Source organism: Olea europaea, chromosome 2, assembly GCF_002742605.1.
Source record: "Olea europaea var. sylvestris chromosome 2, O_europaea_v1, whole genome shotgun sequence".
Classification (NCBI taxonomy): domain Eukaryota; kingdom Viridiplantae; phylum Streptophyta; class Magnoliopsida; order Lamiales; family Oleaceae; genus Olea; species Olea europaea.
Window position 1 is genome coordinate 1,724,305 of NC_036238.1, and position 19,253 is coordinate 1,743,557.

At 33.0% G+C, this 19,253-nt stretch overlaps 1 protein-coding gene across 1 annotated transcript; it reads right to left on the minus strand.

Annotated features, from left to right (window-relative positions):
* Nucleotides 1–10,115: 10,115 nt before the first annotated feature.
* On the minus strand, nt 10,116–13,504 carry LOC111408500 (inositol-3-phosphate synthase). The gene is made up of 10 exons (XM_023038249.1): nt 13,195–13,504; nt 13,014–13,082; nt 12,666–12,801; nt 12,099–12,346; nt 11,688–11,914; nt 11,466–11,581; nt 11,191–11,367; nt 10,878–11,066; nt 10,695–10,757; nt 10,116–10,300 (listed from the first exon to the last, which is right to left on the minus strand). Exons 1-10 carry the CDS (start codon nt 13,380–13,382, stop codon nt 10,181–10,183), a joined length of 1,533 nt encoding a protein of 510 aa, XP_022894017.1. The 5' UTR covers nt 13,383–13,504; the 3' UTR covers nt 10,116–10,180.
* Between the last annotated feature and the right edge of the window lie 5,749 nt (nt 13,505–19,253).

The window sequence follows — 19,253 nt, forward strand, 5'->3', positions numbered from 1 at the left end:
TCCACACAACCTTTGTGACAAACTTTAAAAATGTGTCGTGCTAAATCACTTGTTGCGACAATATTTTGGATGTCACAAAAATATGTTGTTGCAAAATCACAATTTTGTTGTAGTGAATGTAAGTGAAAAACTATCGTTACTGAATGGTATTCTATGTTTCATATTCTTTTCTATATTAAAATTAATAAATTGTACTTTGATATGAATTTAATAGCATAGTGATAGAAGCTCGAATGGTTTAGATAACCTTTAGAGTAAGAAATGCAAATTTTTACGTTGGTTTAGGGAAGTCGATGTTGTTGCAAATGGTGAAGTCGCATCAACAAATCCTTGTGATCTAGTGCATCATGTAACCCTTGGTGATGAACGTTGGAGAGTTTTGGTTGATGAAGTGATTGACAATATTACCTTGGATCGTCTCACACGTGAGCTATTTCTTCTTGAAGATGCATTAGGAAATACAATTGTATGGCTAATGAGGTTCATCAATATGGATTAGCTGTAAGCACGACAAATTGTATGCTTTGCTTGTATTCTCTTTGTTGTTACTGCTTTTGAATGTCATTTACGTGCTCACTTTAATTTATTAACTATACCCTAATTTATTTTTGTGATGTACAGAGAGTTGATGATTTTTGGGACAGCAAAATTGTTGATCAAATTAATCAAAATCTATGTGGATCAAATATTTTGTACTATTTTAATTACTTATTTTTGGAGTAGTAGTCTATATTTTTGGATATTGGTATCAACTATTTGAGCAGGCTAATGATGTTCTTAATTATTATCTAAATTAACTCTATATTTCGACATTTGTATTGGTTTTATTTATTTAAATTATGGAAAAAGTGATTATACATGTGATGATATCGAGAATTATGTTCTTCAATTATATAGGTTTAATGGTTATCGAAAAATAAATATTTTTTAGAAAAAGTAAATGAACCTTATGGCGTACAAAAAGTATATACCATATAAAATTCCATCGTTTTTTACGGCATGCTCGTGCACACCATTAAAAAATGAGACGAACATTTATGACATGCAAAAATGTTTATTGTAAAAAATATTATCTTTATTACGGCATGAAGCATTTACAGCATGCAACACATGCCGTAACTAGTTCATTAATGACATACTTCTTGTTTTATACGACATGCATAGAATTCCGTAAAAAGTTATAAGTATTTACGGTATAACTTTTATTACATGCATTTGTATGCCGTAAATCACTTTTTACGACATGCATTGCATATCGTAAAAAGGAAACTTTGTTGCAATGTTAATAGCAATAATGACAACGTAGTCTCTTCTTAACAGAGTTAAAATTTAGTTTCTTAAAAATACACATGACGTGTCACTTTTTTGGAAAGCATAGTCAAAAGGGGAAGTGAACCTAAGCAAGCTCAACCTCACCACATAAACAATTTGAATTCACAAGAGAGCTAAATTATGTTGTTTTCATTTGTCTCCGTAACAAATGAAGAAATTAATTTTATCCTTATCTGTAAAAGAATGCCAACGAAATAGTGCAAGACTTTTTTTTTTTTTTTTAAATGGGAAAAAAATGACACTTTTAATTTTCAACAAATTAACTCGTATGCAAAAATGCAAATAAAGTGTTGCATCATGTTACATTTAATGTAAAGTAAATTTTGAATTAATATTTAAATTTTCACAAACCACATGTATGCATCTATGTAATTGGTCCAAAACAAAATAGGACAGATTGTAGCTTTTTTTAGAAAAAGTGATAACAAACGTCACTTTCAAGATTTAGCATCTTAATTCATATACAATAATAAAAATAAAGTTCTTCATCATGTAACTTTTTAATGTAGCACAAGGTTTGAATTCTTATTCATATTTAAATATTCAAAAATACACATGTATGCATTTATTTAATCGCTCCAAAGGAATTTAAATGAGATAGAGACTACGACCTTCTTAAGTAAAGTTGATAAAGAATGTCATCTTTTTTATTTTTATTTTAAAAAAAATACCTTGCACGCTTTACAAAGTTGATTTTAATAGATATTCATTCAATCCAATTTATACAAATCTGAATTTTAATACATTCTCCCTCAAAAGTTGTTAATTCAAAGATAACTTTCATATGTAGTAGAATAAAAACAAAAACTCAACAACATCAAAATCAAATAAAATATGAACTAATTTAACTAAAAATCAGAAACATAAAAACCTGTAAATTTTTGGTTGATTATTTTCAGATTTGAGAAATTTTTTTTGAAGAAAAGGTAGTTGAAACAATACTTGATCTTTTTTAGACTTGATTTTTGAAGGATTTCCTCTTATGATTTTCGATTTTCTTTGATCTCAAACTTGGAAGAGTGGAAAGAGTTGCTAATGGCTTCTTTGTTTTAAGTTCGTACCGTAATATTATTGAATAAAATTAGAATATTTGCCCTTTAGCTTATGTTTGTCATGACTCCAAAAGTAAGGGTATTTATATAAGTACCTCTAATATATATTTTATGATATTATTATGTACTTTTCAATGAAGAATATATCGTTTTAGATAAGTTAATGATATAATAATAATATGTGACTTTGTATTGAAAAATAACAAAGAATGTGACTTTTAAAATATAATAGTGTATATCAACTATTATGTTGTAAAATAATGAAATGATTATTTAGTATTATCATGATATATAAATATGTCTTATTTAGTTAAGAAGATTTATTTCATTTCAATTGTAAGTTCTTAATAATATATATTTAAGTTTTGACTCTTATATTTTCTTATCTTTTTTCTCTCATTTCATAACACGTTATTAGCACGATTTTTTCAAAATCAAAATGAATTAGTTAAAAGCTCGATGTACTTCTTCGGCCGCCAACGATATTCGGTAAACTGTCTTCACTACCACCACATTCACATTACTATTTTTTTTTTCTTCACCCCAATTTCAACATCTGCTTGCATCTATCCCCAAATTCTCAGGTAGAACCATATCCAGAATTTGCAGAATATCTACCGTAGGTCCAATACTTGGCCAGTAGTCTTTATCAAATCCAAACGAATTTGGGTGATTTTTTAGGTGATAAATACAATTTTGGTCAATCTATGAAATCCTTATGATGCATTACTAAAGTCCTAACTAATTAAGGCTACTTATGTACACATCCTGTTTGCATTTTTCTTTTTATCATTAAATGTCAATTTTTTTATTTTTTTATTTTTTGGGTCAAGCATTCCGATATAAAATAAAATCAGTTTTTGTGATATTGAAAATTAAGAATAAATATGCATACTTTTGACTAAAGCATCTCAATTAATTATATTAATTATTTATAGTGGTTAATTTAAGTAATTAATAGGCCTTTTTCATGTTGGCTTCATGCACATGTTCTTTGCGTTGTGTTTGATGAAAATATACGTTTATGATGATTATTGAATATATTTTGTGTCTTTAATTTGATTTTATATTTTTAGATATTCTTTTGTATATAAACTTTAAATTCATAATTCATCATATTGTTGCTCTTGAAAAGCATGAATTATAATTTTCAGTATTTCAGAAAAATATTAACATGTTACTTTTGAAGAAGCACAACTTCGTAAATATTATATTTTTCATAGAGCTCTTGATATTTTCTAAATAATAATTTGTTGAAGCCTCTGAAGTAGCACACTATTATTTATGTTTTAGTAATACTTTACTTGCACTTGAAGAGCATAATTAAAAATAATGTTTTTCTCCTAAATAGTACATTCTTATATAATTTATTATTTTAAATATTAATATGTTATTGTTTTTGAAGAGCATGACACTACGATTCTAATATTTCAGAAAAATATTGCTCTTGAAGAAGTGATAATAAAATACAACGTATTCTTGAAATAGCACATATTTTGATTAATATATCATGCGTAATTTATGAATTTGTATTTATCCCTGAAAGAAAACATACGACATATTTCATGTGAACATTGATCATTATATGATTATATGATGTTTAATCATATTCTTCGAAATAAAATAATTAAATTATATTTTATGTTGAACTAAAAGTTCAATTTGACTTTATTGTTTGGTATGACCAGTTATATCATTACTGGATTAATAATGATGCGAAATAAAAAATTTAAATAAACATCCAATGAAGAACCTAAAGATTCTTCAATCTAATGAATTCTTATATGTTATTTGTTCTCTTAAAAAAAAAATTATTATTCTATATCATTAGCTAAAATAGGGGACTAAATTCACTATACTTCTAAAAATTAATTAAGATAATAATTGGGCCCCATCATCCTATACGTTGATCATCTAAATATTATTTGTATCTAATTGATTTGATATATATACTAGACGATTACATGTTATTCACAACATGAAATTTGCCAAATTACTGCTCAAATTTTCAATTATGAGCATAATCTTCAAATTATATAATTAAGACTGTGTCTTGTTAATGTTAGTTAATATAAATATCAAGATTTTAATAAGAGTTAGTTGAAATATCGATAAATGGGTTAATACTATTATTTGTTAAACTCTCCCAATTAATTGAGAACAAAATTCTTCTCAATTCTATGGGAAATGCTATTACGTATAATGTCAATATCATAGTTTTCTCGTGCTAATTGGCTTATGATCAAAGCCTAATTTCTTCATCAGATTATTTGATAGTGCAATCAATCTACCACATTGCAATGAGATGAAAAGTAAAAAATGTTGAAAAGAAATGCTTAATTTTAACTCTTATCTCAAATGGGTAATATTTGATAGCACAATTTATCGATTGTGATGAGGATATCCAATTTATTTATTTATTTCTAGTCGAACCTTATTTCATTTTGGTAGAATTTATTTTGTTGTGGACTTTTATTGGACTTGTATTGGCCCAAACCCATTCTAATTAGGGTTTGGTTTACTATTTAAATTTACTTTTCCATGTAATTTCATTAGTTGATGAATGAAAAAAATTATTGGTGGCTCGTGGCGAATTTCTCCTCTCTTCTCCATTATTCTTCTCCTTCTTCTACTGTATTTTCCCTTCTGTCATCCCTTTCCCTAATTTCTTTTTCCTATTATTTGGTTCTCGCTTTCTATTCAATAGTTCTATTGGTGCTGCATTAAATTTGGTATCAGAGCCGAACTTTGGGTAATTTCTTTTCTTTAATCCAAAATTTCTTTATATTTCCTTCCCAAAATTTGTTGGAATAGCACGAACTAAAAAAATTTTGGGTAAAGGCAGCAGTTTTTTTCTTCAATTTTCAATCTTAGTTTAAAAAAAAAAAAAATAGAGTTACTGTTTATCGCGGGTACTGTTCACCCAGAATTTCAGTTTAGTATTTTGGTCAGTTTCTTTATAAAAAAAAGTTACTGTTCCTCACACTTTTTTTTTTTTTGCTGCTGCTGCTCATAAATAAAAAAAATTGTGGTGTTATTCCACAAATCCCAAACCCTAGCATTTAAGCCCACTTAGCCCTTCAACCCATATATTCCATCTCTATAACCTAATCCATTCATTTTTTTTCCAAAACACTTGGGCCATAAGCTAGTGGCTCCAAAGCCCACTAACACACAACTCATCTCTCATCATCTATTTAGTCAATCTACTCGTTTTTAGCCCAATAAACACCAAATCCAACCCATTTATCACATATTATCACAACCGGCCCAACACCATCCAACCCATAACCGATCCCAAATTCGCTCGGCCCATAACCCTAGCCCATTATATACAACACTTACCCCAGCCCACATCTACAATACCTAATCAACCCAAGCCCTAAACTCCTCCTTCCCCATCGGTATCCCACAGTCATCACACTTTCCGCAACCACCCTCACTGCCAATCGCCAGCAATCCACTGCCACGCCAGTTGTCACCCACCACCCAGAGTTCAGTTTTCGCTTTATTTTTCACGTCAATGGACTTCTTCTGAGTTCAGAGTGCTAGGGACATTTGTTGAATTGGATTTGGCCTATTATTTGCATTGAGGCAGCTTGTTAAAACTCTTGAGGATTAGTGTTCCATTCAGCGACTTGACTGCTTAGGAGTATTCCATTATAATTTTCTACTAGAGACGTGCCAACTGAGAAATCATAATTGGGCACAGTTCTGATTTTTTGGGTCTTGAAGTACATCACCATCAGGTTTAAGCTTCCGTGGGCACACCGTTGCAACTAAACAACAATGAGTGCTTGATTTATATTTGTCATTGGTTTACAATACTACTTTATTTAAAATTGCATTAATTAAATTCTTGTGATGTTGTTATTCTAACAATATACCTAAAGTCACGTGACCGAATCCGTTGATTTCGTCAAAACCCTATTTTACCCTACTTATATTACATGATTAGGTTTTGACTATTATTTGATCCGTGCTTTGTCATTTTACATAGATTAGCAGTTTTAGCTTGCCATATTTGAATTTATTTAACCCTGAAAAAAATGCTTAGTTTGTTATTTTTCATTTCTTACATTTATTGTTCATTGATCTCATCATCGCACGTCATTTAACTGGTATTACATTGCATGTACTTGTGTAGTGGTCGTCTTGTCGTCTTTATTTCCAATACATTGACAATGGATCCATCCCCATTTGATGCACTCACTAGACAATTAGTGCAACTTGCCACTAGCCTATCGACTGTCCAATCGAATTTAATTTCTACTCGTGAGGAGAGAAAGAACCTAGCTGTTAAGTTGAGCAATTTTAAGCAAACCCTTCGTTTTACTGACACAAATTCTGAAGCGTCTCATAATAGACAATATCATCGTGGACAAAGTGATTAAAAATATTTTTAACGCGATCGTAGGAATAAGGATCAGGTTCATGAGCGAGAACAAGGCCATGGTCATCATGGTACTCATTCTCTTCCTTGTCGTAAGGAGTGTTTCTTTAGAGACGTTGACTTAGACACTCCTACTTTCGATGGTTGCTTAGATCATGAAATTTTTACCCAATGGAACTCCCTTACACAAGGGAATCGGCTAGTAACTGAGTACATTGCTCAATTTGAGGAATTTCGAGTGAAATGTCATGTCATTAAGGATGAGGCCTTTACTTTAAGTAGGTTTATACAAGGTCTAAGAGATGAACTTAGGCGTGAGCTTTCGAGGCATCACTACTCTTAATCAAGCTTACTCTTCAGTTTGGGACTATGAGTTACTTATTAGTACTCCCTATGAAAAACGCGACCACCATCGTTCTCCCATATCATTAGCACCACCTCAACATGAGTCTGTTATAGAGCCTTCCCCATCTAGTGTTGCTCCTATTTGGAAAAATAAGTGTAAATGTCATGATAGTGACTTTAAGTAGGTTTATACAAGGTCTAAGAGATAAACTTAGGCGTGAGCTTTCGAGGCATCACTACTCTTAATCAAGCTTACTCTTCAGTTTGGGACTATGAGTTACTTATTAGTACTCCCTATGAAAAACGCGACCACCATCGTTCTCCCATATCATTAGCGCCACCTCAACATGAGTCTGTTATAGAGCCTTCCCCATCTAGTGTTGCTCCTATTTGGAAAAATAAGTGTAAATGTCATGATAGTCCAAGGCCCCCTTCTCCTTATAGAAGGCGTATTGACAACCATTCTTCCGTCTCATTGACTTCACTTCCTCCTGTTAAGTCTCTTTTAGGACCCCCCCCCCCCCCCCCCCCCCTCCCCCTTCTAGGACCTCCCCCGTCTAATATTCCTCAAATCTTGGAAAATAAGGGTAAAATTTTTTGAAACTCCAGGGACTTCTTCTCACCTGCTATGCATCAACTGTAAGGACTTTGGCCACATCTCTTCCAAATGTCCTAACTGAGCCTTAGTCATAGAAGAACGAAAGGATGTAATAGAAAAGTCGTTAAAAGATCAAATCTATGAACCTAAATTTGAAGAATGTGATTACTTGAATGATATTGAGGACACTTCCTTATGTAGTATCAGGACTTTTCCTATGAATCTGGAGGTTGTACCCCTTGTTCCCGATACCCCTCAGTTAAATGTTGTGTGTTATACTCTTTTCTTATCCAAAGGTACAGATGATTTGTGTAATCATGTCATTTTCAGGGAAAATCTTGAGAATTGGGATTTGATCCTCCCAACAATTCAAATTGCATATAACAATTTTGTGCATCGATTTATCGGTACAAGTTCCATCGAAATTATTCATGGTTATAAGTCTAGGAAACCTTTAGACCTTATTCCAATGTTCCCACATACTAGTATGTCTGCGTCAGCTAAGGCATTTGTATGTCATCTTCATAACTTGCATATTGAGATTAATAAACAATTTGAAGCAAGTAATGCATTATATAAATTTCAAGCTGATTTGCACAAGAGAAATTTTGAATTTAATATTGGGGATTTTGTTATATTGCAAGCTTGTAGTGTTGGTCCTTGTGAAATTTTAAAGCATGTTGATTCAAATACATGTGTCATTAATCTTTTATCACATTTTGACCACCATTCTATTTTAACTGTTAAGGATTTTTTTGCTTACCAAGGCTATTTTAATCCCTCTGGTGATCATTTTCTACTTCTACATGGGAATCCCTACACTAAACCTTTTGCTACGTCTGCTCCAATACCACCTATCACAGCACACAAAGATAAAATTGATGTTATTTTAGATGATCAGATTGTGTTGACCAATGATAAAGAGGTTCAGTGCTTTCTTGTTCATTGGGTGGATCGACTTGATTCTGATGGTACATGGGCCCCCTGAAAGAGACTTCAACGGTGTAATCCAAATTCGTTGGAACTTTATAGGAGTCAGTCGATTTTCCTTTGCCCAGTTTATCTTTGTCATATCATATTCTGGGGAATAAGTCACAGTTTTCATTACTATCAATCATGAAATTTCAATACTTGGTTCGTCAGAAAGATCGCCCCCCGTGGCATACATTGAAACATTTTGGGTATCAAATTGACTGCAGCCTCTTGTGATCTATCAACTCGATAGGGTCGAGTTTTTCTCCCACCCCGGGAGAATTGACGAAGACGTTCAGTTTATTTATTTATTTCTAATCGAACCTTATTTCATTTTAGACCTTATTTCATTTTGGTAGACTTTATTTTGTTGTGAATTTTTATTGGGTTTGTATTGGGGTTTGATTTACTATTTAAACTTACTTTTCCATGTAATTTCATTAGTTGATGAATAAATAGAATTATTGGTGGCTTGTGGCGAATTTCTCCTATCTTCTCCATTATTCTTTTCCTTCGTCTACTGTGTTTCCCCTTCTGTCATCCCTTCCCCTAATTTCTTCTTCATATTATTTGGTTTTCTCGCTTTCTATTCAATAGTTCTATTGGCACTGCATCAGATTGCCAATTCGATTGGACAATTCTCTCAGTATTGGAGGAAGAAATTAATAAATTAGAAATAATTTATAAGGCATTAGTTATTAATAATATACACTTGAGTTTTGGCTCTTATATTCTCTTCTCATTTTCTCTCTTTCATAATATATTATACATATTCTAGTCCTTTTTTTTTTTTTTAATTTTTAGATTTATATAGATAATTATATATATCATTATTCATGGTTAATTATCGAGTGTTCACACTACACTCGTGGCATCAAATGACAACTCTAGTAGAATTTGCGTAAAGTCTTGATAAATTGATGTTGAAAAGTGAACCACAATTGCGCAATAGTGATAGATTTGGAAGGTAGGATTTGATTAAGAAATTGAAGCATCAAGTAGATGTAACTCTTACCTTGATTGAAAGCGAATCACTCTAATTTGCTTGTTATTTTACCTCGATTTTCAATTTCGTATGGTTATTATTATCAGTGAAATTAGATGTATAATCCATAACGGAAGTCAGATATCAACCCATATTTATCAAAACACAATATTTCTATTTCTCATTTAGGAAAAGAAGGCGCTTGCTCTAAATGAGCTAAATCTGCCCAGAATACACATTTCACAGCTGAAATCATAGCAATATACTGTTTGTTGGAAAAAAAAAAAAAAAAAAAAGGAGTTATGGGCTGACTTTGGCACGAGTTTTGAGTGGGACCCGGTTGTTCAATTTGGAAGATGAAAGTTGATTTGTGTTCTCCTCCGTGAACAAGCGAAAAAAAAAAAAAATTACTTTTTTTTAAAAAAAAAAAAAAAAAAGGAGCAAAAGGAATAATCCACTTGTGAAGCCAATCTTCTCCATATATATATATATATATATATATATTACTTATATTCCAAAATCATGTTGTTCTCCGGTGCCAATCCAACGCAAGCCCTTAATATGTTCTCAAGCATTGCCCGCTGCTTTGAGAGTGCATTCACCACCGGCGTGCCTGGTGGAACCTGTTTATCCAACAATAAAATTTATTAGTTTTCGAGCTTAAATCATTTGAGATGTGAAAAACTATATGTTAATTTATCTTCAACACAATTTTTGATGCACTTGTTTTATTTTTAAGATTAAGCACACCTATCTATGCATTGATATAGACATTTTGATTTATTCCACCCCAACTTGTGCAACATGGCACATCTTGTGTACAAGGGCACAAGAATTTAGACAAGTTGATTGAACGTATGTGTACCATAACTTGGTAAATCATGGACCACATTTTTTTGGTCTATAACACACTTATATAATTTACTAATTATCAGGGTTACTCTAACAAGTACGATTATCCTCGTCTCCTATAGGCTAATCAATGTTTCTCACATATTAAAGTCGAACGAAACTTACAAGAGGGGCTTTGGAGAGATAGCTGAGGATAGTAGCGACCGGGTGGAAAGAGTGGAATTTACCCTGAAATCAACACAACATGTATTCTATTAGACGCACAAAAAGACTATTAAAGTTATATTTCTAATTTAATACTATCTAACAAGAAGAGCTAAAAAGTGTCATAAAATGTGTTTGACGCACCTCGCCTTCAGCCTTAAGCTGTATACGAGTGCTGAGTTCGGCAAGGAGAACCAAATCCAATATGATTGGAGCTGCCAAAAGTGAGTCCTCACAAGTATTGTGCAACACTATAGTACTCTTCCCACCCATAAATATTTCTGATGTGTACTCATCCATAGCCCTCTTGCTATCTCCCACATATGGCACATACTACAATACATGAAACCATCCAATCAAATGTTAGACGAAGTCAAACGAAGATTTGAAGTATACCATAGTGTCATTGGTTAGACGTGTCGGTATTTCACGATCGGGTTTTCAAGGTTTGAAATACCTTAATGACAACAACATGGTCGGGGTGCTCGCCGGGTTCATAAAGAATGCCATTGCTAGCAACCATGTCATCTACGACATTACTTTTCGAGATCTCTTTGGACCGGAAAGTTTGCGGGGCTGACAAATTCATTCCATCATTGTTTCCCAAATGGTTGTAGCTCACTATTGATGTTGGCTGCAAACAAAAGTACCCCACAAAAATATTATACCCCATAAAATCTTTACTAAATTTTGTTTTCAGTAAATTTAAGGTCGAGCGAACCAAAAGTATACCTTTATACCAGCTCCAACAAGGAAATCAACCAGCACTGATTTCATCTTGGTCTGACCACTTTTAAAGTCATCTCCACCAATCAAACTATTCCTTTGAATGGCCAAATCAATCAACCCTAAAATAATTCAAAATCCAAAATTAATTGATTAATTTCCCTAAGAGAAAGGGTCATAAGAAAATAATACATTTATAACTCAATGGACAAATTTAGAACAATTAACCTGGAACAAAAGTGTTCTGTGGGCTGCCATTGATGAAAGGAACATTTTCAAGAACACAAGCCAATGCATATAAGGTTGAAGGAGATATTTCAGCCTCATTCTTGTCCACTGAGGCTAATAAGGTTTCTGTAGTGTCATTTAGCCCAACAACTACATTGCTGTATCTTTCTGTATTAGCAGTCCACAAAACCACCACCTTGTCGACCTCGTTTTTCTCTTTAAATTCCCTATTACAACAAAACCATATCAAAATGCAATTAGCCAGTTAAAAACTTGTACCTCGACTACATATTTAGTATGATTGACTAATTAATGAGTCGGAGAAGACACTAGAAAACATTAAATCTATCGGATTTTGTCTAGTACATCGTACTAAATAGATAAAACAAGTCATTTGTAGGTTATGTGTACCTAATATCTTTGATGATTTGTTTAACTTGTTCTTGCTTGGTTCCTTTGATCACATTGTTGGCACGTGCACCTTGATTAGCAGCAATGAAATCAGGGTCGTAGATTCCAGGGAGTGGGACCATGTGTTCCATGTAAGGCCTAAGTTGCTTCTGTAGATCAATATCCAGAACCTTAGCCCTTCCCATGGCATCAGCCAAATTCATGTCACTAATATCCCATCCTCCAAATACAATGTCATCTGGATTGACCTAATCATGTTACAAACATAAAAATTATTCTACATACAAATAAATTTACGACTAAACATAGTATTCGCAGAAGACCGAGCGTATACTTGACAAAGCATTTCGCTAATCATAAGTAGGTCAAATATCATTTTTTGTAAGACCCATAATTTCTATCCAACTTTTATAATACATTTCATAGAACCAACGACTTATAATCTATTAAAAACTTTACCAAACATATGCTAAAATTAAATCTTAATGTGTAAGGCCTTAAAGAGTGTGATATTGTCTTAAATAGTTTAAGCATTTAAACGAGGTTGTGTGTGTGTGTTATATATACCATGGGGAGGAGGCTCTTGAATGGGGCATGTATCTCTTCTCCATTGAAGGATCCAACTCTGATTGAGGATGACTGGGTGAGTGAGCCAAAATAATTGGCTCGTTGCACCTTATCCTTAGTTGCCCACGAAATTCCTCTGTCATGTATCAAATTCTTGTCATATGTTCCATAAGTACAAAAGTAGCTAAAAAACAAATTCCAGTGGGACCCGCATAGTCCCCACCCCATACACCACTTAATGGCATGTTAGGTAAGTTGTCAAACAGTATTAAATAACAAAAAGATGTTAAATTTTGTTCATTATCGTATGAATTCTATCTAATAAACCTATCAAGTAAAACAACTTACTCGCGATTAGCAATGACACCAGCAGTGAGGGTTGAGCCATTGTTACCTCCCCATCCAACAAGCATAACTCTAGAAACAAAATCAACATAGTATAATTAACACGAAAATTCTAAAAAATAAAATAAAAAGAAAAGAAAAGAAAAGAAATTTCTTTATCTTAAAAAAGGGAATATGCACAAACCCTAATTTTGGGACATGAATATCAGTCTTGAATTCATATTTGACAGTCTTGGGCTTGACAATCCATTGATAAATCCCATTTCTGCTCTCATGAACAAGCTCTGTGGTCTCATAATTGTACACTGAATGAATATCACTCTCTGTGTACTTAACATTTGGGCTCTCAACCTTAAAACTCTCGACAAACATTTTCAAGAATCCTAAAATAATCAAATTCCTTCTAGAGAGAGAAATGTGGAGAAAGAGTATGTATCTCTATTTCTCTTCTTGAACTCTCCTAGTGTTGTACGCCTCTGGATGAATTTCCATTTGGCATCAAGCATATATAGGCAAGTTGTACGCATTAATGGTAGACGTGGCATCTTCCTATTGGTCGTGCCCCACATGCCCACACCAGGTTTTGAATTGAAGATCAGCCATGCAAAATTGTGAAGAACGCGGTTGCTTTGGAAAACGGGGAAAAGAGAGGAAATTCTTAAACTTGGATCCAAATAGTGTCAAAAAATGAAAAACACATATAGTCCTTCGAGGTTGAGCTATAAAAGGTCGAGGGTCACATGACTTATATCCATTTTGATTTTAGGGAAAATTAGAATTGAACTTTCTAACTTTCCGATGATATGGTTATGGATCCCTAACTTATTTAAATCTTTAATTTTGAAGTTCACGTGATTCAAACACAATGTGAACGTTAAATTTATGCAATCTTTACGTGAATTAGAGTTGAAAAACAAAAGTGTGAAAGAACTTAAAATTTCTCCTCAATATAATTAGTTGCAAATTAATTCAATTTTCCATAAATGATAATTTTCAATTGTTTGAATATTTTTCTACTCTGTATATGGACTACGTTTTTATTTTACAATCTTACAATTTTAAGATTTAATAGATGTTAACATTTTTTTGATAGTAATGGTGTATATCCACAATGATGAATCACATTTAGCCCCTGTTTAACAACCATTAAAATTACTTTTTTGGGAATAAATGAGTTTTTGAATAATGATGTTTTTTTGAAGAATGCATAATTAAAAAGTATGTAAAAATTTTGAATTTACGTGTAGAATATTTTATGTGAAAATGTGTGGTTGAACACGAGTTTGAGAAAAAATGAATTTTGTCTCATTGTTAAACAGTGTCTTATTTACTAGATGCTCAAATGCTATTTTGAAACACGATAATTTTTTAGACAAAAATTTAGGAAAAACTTATATGATTCTTTCCATGGCTAATTTTTTTATTTTATTTATTTTTTATTTTTTAACACATTTACAATGATTCTCGTAAAAGCACAAAAATACAAAACAAAGCCATTGGAAGAATAATAGAGATTAGGTGCTTGTGTGAATTTGATTTTTTGAAAAATAAATATATATTTTTTGGAGTTGGAGAATATACGATTAAACAGTAGAAAAAAGAAATGTAAAAAGACAAACGATTTTTTTAAAAAATATGATATGATATGATAAAAAGACAAGTGAAGAAAAAAGTAATTTTCCAATGATCACATTCAAACGAAGGTTTGAGAAATTTAACACGAGACTCAATGAATCACAAATGGACAATTGTGGGGTCGTCCTCAGACACGTGGCAAAATGTTGTGGAGCTAATTTGTCACCCCTAAAACTATGGGCCCACGGGCTCTACTAGAATATACTCCAAGCAATTTTGACTGTGACTCGTGAATGAATTAACGGCTGACTGATAGAGAGCCTTTTTCCTTTTTCATTAGGATTTTTCTAGTTGTACATCGAGTTTGACACCTCGGTGTACCGATCCCTTACAAGAGGTGGGCCACGATGAATAAAAAAATCTTGGATCCCCCACTCTTGTGAGGGGGTCGGTACACCGGGTGTACATGTAGAAGAACCCTTTTCATTATGACGTTGAAATTAAATGGTCCCTGACCTACCCTACTCTTCTGTTCTTGGCACTGACCTCCTCAACCTGTTGATTTTGTACACTAATGGTCCTTTCCATGGCCAATGGTGTTTTCTTTCACATGAGTTTGAAATCTTCCTAAAGAGATTCATAGTCATTATGTAATTAATCCCTTGTTTGGTCCCCATTATTTTTAAAATATATTTTTCATTTTCTTATTTTCAATCACAATAAAAAAAAAAAAAAAAAGGTTCAAACAAGCAGTAAGTTGTGTTATGTGAATGAACTTTGTATCGATGACATCAACTCCTCGATCAAAATTTTGAAGGTCATCATAGCAACCAGAAAAAGAATCTAGCAACCAGAACAAGAAGATTCTTTAATCATTTTCACATCGTGCTTTAAAAGATATATATATCAATGCTCGAGTTTACAGTGAGAAAATTAAGAATTTGTTCAATCTTTTAAAAGAAACTCATTGTTCATATAATCAACAAGCTATGAATTATGTTTTGACTGGTGTAAAATTTGTATTATCGACCAATTTATAAGGATTAATGAGGACAATGATTTTTTTTTCCTCCTCCACTTGTATTTAAAATAAGAAAAATCCTTAAAAAATGTAAATTTACTTTTTCTTTTTTAGTTCCATTCCCTATAAACAAAACAAGAAATATTTTACTTATGTGGGCCTCATTTTTATGTGGACTGAGGGTGAGAGCAACTAGTAGGTTCCACGCTATTCTTTTCTTTCCAAGTTCCCACCTCTCCATTTCATATTTCACCTAAGATTGAAAATGATGTGTTTTCTACATTTTAAGACTAACATATTTTTCATCATGAAAAATAATAAAATTACATCTTTTTATTAATTAATAGCGATGATGGGTGTGAGAATTATAAATAATTCATTAATAGGAAATAATAAGCATATTATTTTTATTTTAGAGATGGCATATGAGTGCAAGTGAAAAATATGGAAAATGGTTACGTAATTTTTTTAGTTATTGATATTGTTATATATTCATGAGTAAATCGAGAAAATTAGGGTTGAACTCAGCAACATTTTACGTGGCACCTTAAAAAATTGAAATTTCGGGTTTCTAACACAATTGAATTTGTAATTTAGATCCGTTAAAAGATAGATGAAAAATACAAGCGAATTTCAGTTTAATAGGAGTGAAATATTAATTGGTTTGATTGTTTTCTTCTAATTTTGACATTTGAAAGTCGCGCGCGATTATAAAATCTATATTGATAGTTTTCGTTATGCGGAAATTCTAATTCTTAAATTTAGATAGGTTGAAAATCTAAACCTCAAAAATTGAGGAACTATAACCACGGTATGTAAAAGGTCGAAAACTTCCTATTAATTTTCAAAAAAGAAAAAAAGAAACATCGGTATAATAAATGGATTAGTGGTTACTTCAAGGAGTGCACTTAGCCACCTATGATGGTTCACTATCACTGAAATTCAAGGAAGAGATTAAAAACAAACAAAAAAACAAAAAAAAACAAAAAGCCACCAAAATTAGATGTGGACATGTGATCCCTCTTCATCTGTGGCCAGGATTGACCATTCCATGCCAGAAAAATGTACATGGAAGCACTGGTTTCTTTGAACCCCTTCCCCATCCCAACCCATAATTTTGCCTTGGCATTCTAAACCTTTTTTTAATCTTTAGCAATAAGATGAAGATGGGCTTTACTGAATTCAAGCTTTCCCTTTCAAGAGGTACAATCGTTTTTATTTGTTTAATTTATTTAATTAATATTTCGTTTCCTTATTAATTTAGTTTCCTTACTAACTTAGGTCTCTTTGTAATATATTAAATCATTGTAAACCCTAATTCCTTTTTAGTGGCTCAATTGTTTTTCTCTTCTTCTTTCTCCTTCTTTGATTCTCTATATGTGATTGATTCTATAGATTAGATTATATGTTATCATGGTATCAGAGCCAAAAACATATGTGTTGAGTTTGTTATTTTCATTCAATCCATTCTCAAGCAATTCATGTCACCAAAATAATAGAAAACCCTAATTTTCCCTTGAGCCGCGATTGAAAATATACGATATCTTTCAAATTAAACCTCCGTTCGACGATTGGTGACCATATTTGGATTTCACACAATGAGACAATCCTACCTGATCGGCGCGTTTGTAACCACGCGCTCTATTCCGGAGGCGCGTGAACAGAAGTTGCAGGGGTTTTGGAAGCGCGTGAGGGCGCGTGAGACACTTTCTGGCGACAGTTCAACAGGACAGTTTCTTCCTTGATGAGTTTCTGACATTTTGGTGGTATTTGTTTGGTCATAAGTGCACTGTACGGTATATTCCGGTGGTAGTTCTTGTTGGTACGTTGGTCATTGTTGAGTTTCTTGGAATTTGCTGATTTCTTTTGATTAGTAGTTGATTATTTATTGATTTCATGATGGCAACTGAAAGTGTAACCACGCGCTCTATTCCGGAGGCGCGTGAACAGAAGTTGCAGGGGTTTTGGAAGCGCGTGAGGGCGCATGAGGGCGCGTGAGACACTTTCTGGCGACAGTTCAACTGGACAGTTTCTTCCTTGATGAGTTTCTGACATTTTGGTGGTATTTGTTTGGTCATAAGTGCACTGTACGGTATATTCCGGTGGTAGTTCTTGTTGGTACGTTGGTCATTGTTGAGTTTCTTGGAATTTGCTGATTTCTTTTGATTAGTAGTTGATTATTTATTGATTTCATGATGGCAACTGAAAGGGATGATTCACTTCAATCCATTAGTGTTAGATTAAATGGTAAAAATTACTCATATTGGAGTACTGTGATGAGGAATTTTGTAAAAGGAAAACGATTGTGGGGTTATGTTAGTGGAACTATCGTGAAACCTGAGACCACTGTTGAGAATTATGTGATAGAGTTAGATAATTGGGAGTCAAACAATGCAAAAATTCTTACTTGAATTCATAATTCTGTTGAACAATCTATTGGTACACAGTCAGCTAAGTTTGAAACAACGAAAGAAGTTTGGGATCACTTACAGAAGTTATACACTAAGTCTAATTTTGCAAAATGATATCAGTTGGAGATTGATATACGAGCCTTACAACAGAAGGATATGAGTATTCTTGAATTTTATGCTACTATGAATTCAATTTGGGATGAGTTGGCTCTAATTCTGTTGAACAATCTATTGGTACACAGTCAGCTAAGTTTGAAACAACGAAAGAAGTTTGGGATCACTTACAGAAGTTATACACTAAGTCTAATTTTGCAAAATGATATCAGTTGGAGATTGATATACGAGCCTTACAACAGAAGGATATGAGTATTCTTGAATTTTATGCTACTATGAATTCAATTTGGGATGAGTTGGCTTTTACAGAATCAGCGAGATTGAAAGCATGTGAGGACTATATTACTTTTAGAGAGGAACAACGATTAGTTCAATCTTTGATGGCACTTCGCAGTGATTTTGAGGGACTTAGAGGCTCTATCTTACACCGTACTCCACTTCCATCAATTGATTCGGTGGTTAGTGAACTTGTAGTTGAAGAAACACATTTGAAATCTCTTGCAGGAGAAGTATCCCTTCTTCCATTTCCCTTCTTCCATCTAGCACTTCAATGTTGGCTGTACCTTCTCGATCATCCACACAGAATCAAAACAAAGGTTATGTGCGAGTTGCTAGTGATGAGTGTAACTTTTGCAAACAAAAGGGACATTGGAAATCTCAATGTCCCAAGCTATTGAAGAAGCAGCAGCCACAACCACGACAGTGATCATATCATCCCAATGCCAATGTAGCTGCTACCATGCCATCTAATGACTCGTCTATATTTGGAGCACCACCTTCTTCTAGTCCCATGTTGACTGATTTAGCAGAGCAGTTTCAAAAGTTCTTAGCCACACAGCCACATGCTATGTCAGCCTCTACTCATATAGGTTTGTCATCTCAGAGTCACTCAGGTATTTCTTCCTCGTGGATATTTGATTCTGGTGCTTCCAAACACATGTCATCTAACTCAAAACTCTTTAATGACTTGCATCCTTCTAACTCGTCTACTTCTGTTATGACTGTCGATGGCACATCATTGCCTTTAGTAGGTGTTGGTTCTGTTAACACACAAAAATTATCACTTTCAGACGTTTATTATGTTCCAACTCTTACCTTAAATCTTATTTCTATTGGCCAATT